Consider the following 2,927-nt stretch of genomic DNA (forward strand, 5'->3'; position numbering starts at 1 on the left):
TACACACACACATGCACAAACCTGCACCCAATTGCCGAAATCATCCACAGAATTGTAACTCCCAGGCAGGTTCGTCCCCTTTGTTCATCCTTATACTTTTGAATAATAACCATTTTGAGTCTTTTCTTAAAATACTTCATCCTTGGACTTTGCTTCAGCTCTTTAGCGAATTTATTCCAGATCTTCACACCAATGACAGAAATGTACATTCTTTTCATTGTTGTTCGAGCCTTCAGAGTTCTGAAGTTGAGGTTTTCTCTATAGTCATATCCCCCCCACTCTATCAGAAAATATTTTTTTTATATTTTCTGGTAATATTTTGTTTCTGACTTTATACATAAACTGTGCAGTTTGAAACTCCAGCAAATCAGAGAGTTTCAGTAAATAAGAATCTATAAACAAATTGTGGGTGTGACAATAAAAATCAGCTTTATGAACTGAACGAATGGCTCTTTTCTGTAATGTGCATAATGGTTGAAGTGAAGTTTTGTAAGTGTTACCCCAAACTTCCACTTAATAACTTAGATATGGTAAGATAAGTGAACAGTACAGAATATATAGGGCAGAGGAGTTTAGATGTTTTCTAGCCTTAAAAGGAACTGCAATACTTATTATTTTAGATTGGACATATTTTATATGAGGTTTCCAACAGACCTTAATTTGAATCAATATTCCCAAAAACCAGATTTCAGTCACTCTCTCCACGGTCACATTATCGATTCCTATTTGTAAATCACTTTGCCATTTACAATTACCAAATACATAAACTTTGTTTTATCTAAATTTAATGACAATTTGTTAATATTAAACCACTCTTTCAGTTTACATAACTCTAAATTCATTTCAAGCAAAAGCTGCTGTAAATTTTCACCCATACTAAAAATGTTTGTGTCGTCAGCAAATAATACAAATTTAAGTATCTTGGAGACCTTACATATATCATTTATGTATAAAATAAACAATTTTGGTCCCAATTCTGAGCCTTGGGGAACACCACAAGGTTAGGGTTAGTACCCTTCTGAATTTATTGTAAAATGGTTTTTGGACATGTGCTTAATTTTTTTCCAGGACTCACTGTCCTTTAAGTCCTGGACTTTATGCATCATGGCAGAATTAAAAACAATTTTATTTTAAAATGATTCTGACATTTTTTTAAAATGTAACCTCAACTGTGCAAAACACACAAAACTCCACACTGTAAATATGAAAACCCTGTTGAATATTTAAGTCTAGATTTTGATTTGTTCCCATTCAAAACTCTGATTGGTAAGGTAAAATCTTTTTAAATATATAGCACATTTCCAGCAACAAGGCAATACAAAGCGCTTTACAGGAATGAAAAGGAAATACAAACAAAATAACAAACCAAAGGAAAGAGCAAAAGAAGAAAAAGAATCTAATGTTGATTTAAACTATGTAAACTAGGAGCTCCTGTTCAGGGTTGCTAATTGTCTGGTCTAAATTTTGGTCTCATTTTTATTTATTGTATTGCAAACAATGCAAACTGCTGTGTGTTTCTTTAAAGTCACTCAGTGTTATACACACATAAAAACAAAATAAAGGTCATTTTTTAAATACATCTAAGATGTGATAAGTTAATGGAATAAACTAGAATTATATACACATTTAAAAGAGAGAACTTGTTCCTACTGTTTACATTTGAAAAATAATCAATGGGATTCAAGGTGACAGTTTGCTCATCCAGCTTTTGTAAAGTTTGTAAACTTTAATTCAGATGATCTTACTCAGTTTTTATGTTCTGATTTAGACTTAGACGACAGCAAACATAATTTTCTCAAATACAGATATGTTACTTATGACTGCTGTAGAAACCAAACAGCAGGATGAACAAACCTGTGATCAACTTTATTTCACAAATGAATCATTTTCATAATTAAGTATTTGAAGCAGACGGGTTTTATCATAAGAAAAAATCATGTTAGATGCCTACATGGTGAAAAGCAGATGACCACTAAAGGTCGTGTGACGATTGTGATCATCAAAAATCCGTGAATTGGCCCACATACGCAAATATACAACATCTCCAATTTCTAACAGCAGTGAGACACCATTAGAAGCTTTCTGACCACCAGAAGGTAGATGAGTATATGACATGAAGATATGCTGTCTGTTCTTGACCAACACAGCAGATGTAGGATGTGAAGAACTTCCATATCCACATATGTGGACCTCAAAGTGATACACTCCTCTTACTGGTGCAGTGAACAGCCCTGTGAAGAATCATTAGCAGGATTAGAAACATTTTCCCAACTTTACTTTCAGAACAAATTTACCATATTTTAGTTATAATTGTAAACATATATAAAGAAAAACACAAGGAGTAAATTGCAGCACCTGTATCTGGGTTGTAGGCATTTCTGATATTTGTAAAAACATTCCTGAAGATCAGATTTATTTCAGTGTTGAACGGCCGAATGTTTCCGTAATATGATGCCAACAAAGAGGCAGAGAAAGCCAGTTGTTTGGCTGAGACACAGACAGACAGACAGACAGACAGACAGACAGACAGACAGACAGACAGACAGACAGACATGGGGCATCAAAGACTGTTATACAGCAGGGAAAAGTATTAAACATTGGGACATTTGCCACAGTTAAAATTGTTTTAACAAGCCTACTGACTAATAAATCCAAATAATTCACATGTACCAAAACTGCAAAATAACTTAGTTGTATTCTATTTTCATTCAAGAACTGATCAGATTTAATATCTAACCATTTTTTGTGCTGGAGTCATGACTACCAAACTACCACATGAAATGAAACTCAGAGTTGATCAGATAAGAACTGATCCTGAATCTCAAACCTCGTCTTTGGAGTCGACCTCCAGCTCAGACTGACTGATTTAATGACAGCAATGAATAACAGTTCTTTGGCACTCGGGCCCCAGCAGCTGATCTGAGCTG

The 2,927-nt window shown here is 34.2% G+C and overlaps 2 protein-coding genes across 2 annotated transcripts in view; both read right to left on the minus strand.

The window, feature by feature from the left end:
• Positions 1-1,738: 1,738 nt before the first annotated feature.
• The window catches only part of LOC103155024 (cerebellin-2-like), a 15,858-nt gene continuing 14,669 nt past the window's right edge, over positions 1,739-2,927 (minus strand). Inside the window, exon 10 of the transcript XR_001659335.1 lies at positions 1,739-1,854. The gene's annotated coding sequence lies outside the window, so the exon portion shown is untranslated. The remainder of the gene's footprint in view (positions 1,855-2,927) is intronic.
• Positions 1,851-2,554, minus strand: LOC107833572 (complement C1q-like protein 2). The gene is made up of 3 exons (XM_016663225.1): positions 2,545-2,554; positions 2,356-2,487; positions 1,851-2,231 (listed from the first exon to the last, which is right to left on the minus strand). The coding sequence occupies exons 1-3, from the start codon at positions 2,552-2,554 to the stop codon at positions 1,948-1,950; spliced, it is 426 nt and encodes a 141-aa protein (XP_016518711.1). The 3' UTR covers positions 1,851-1,947.

This window comes from Poecilia formosa, unplaced genomic scaffold, assembly GCF_000485575.1.
Source record: "Poecilia formosa unplaced genomic scaffold, Poecilia_formosa-5.1.2 Scaffold409, whole genome shotgun sequence".
Taxonomy (NCBI): domain Eukaryota; kingdom Metazoa; phylum Chordata; class Actinopteri; order Cyprinodontiformes; family Poeciliidae; genus Poecilia; species Poecilia formosa.

Excerpts from the sequence above, each read along its gene's own strand:
- LOC107833572 (XM_016663225.1), bottom strand. Across the intron at positions 2,232-2,355 it reads TGCCTACAACCCAGATACAG|GGCTGTTCACTGCACCAGTA; the intron begins GTGCTGCAATTT and ends GATTCTTCACAG.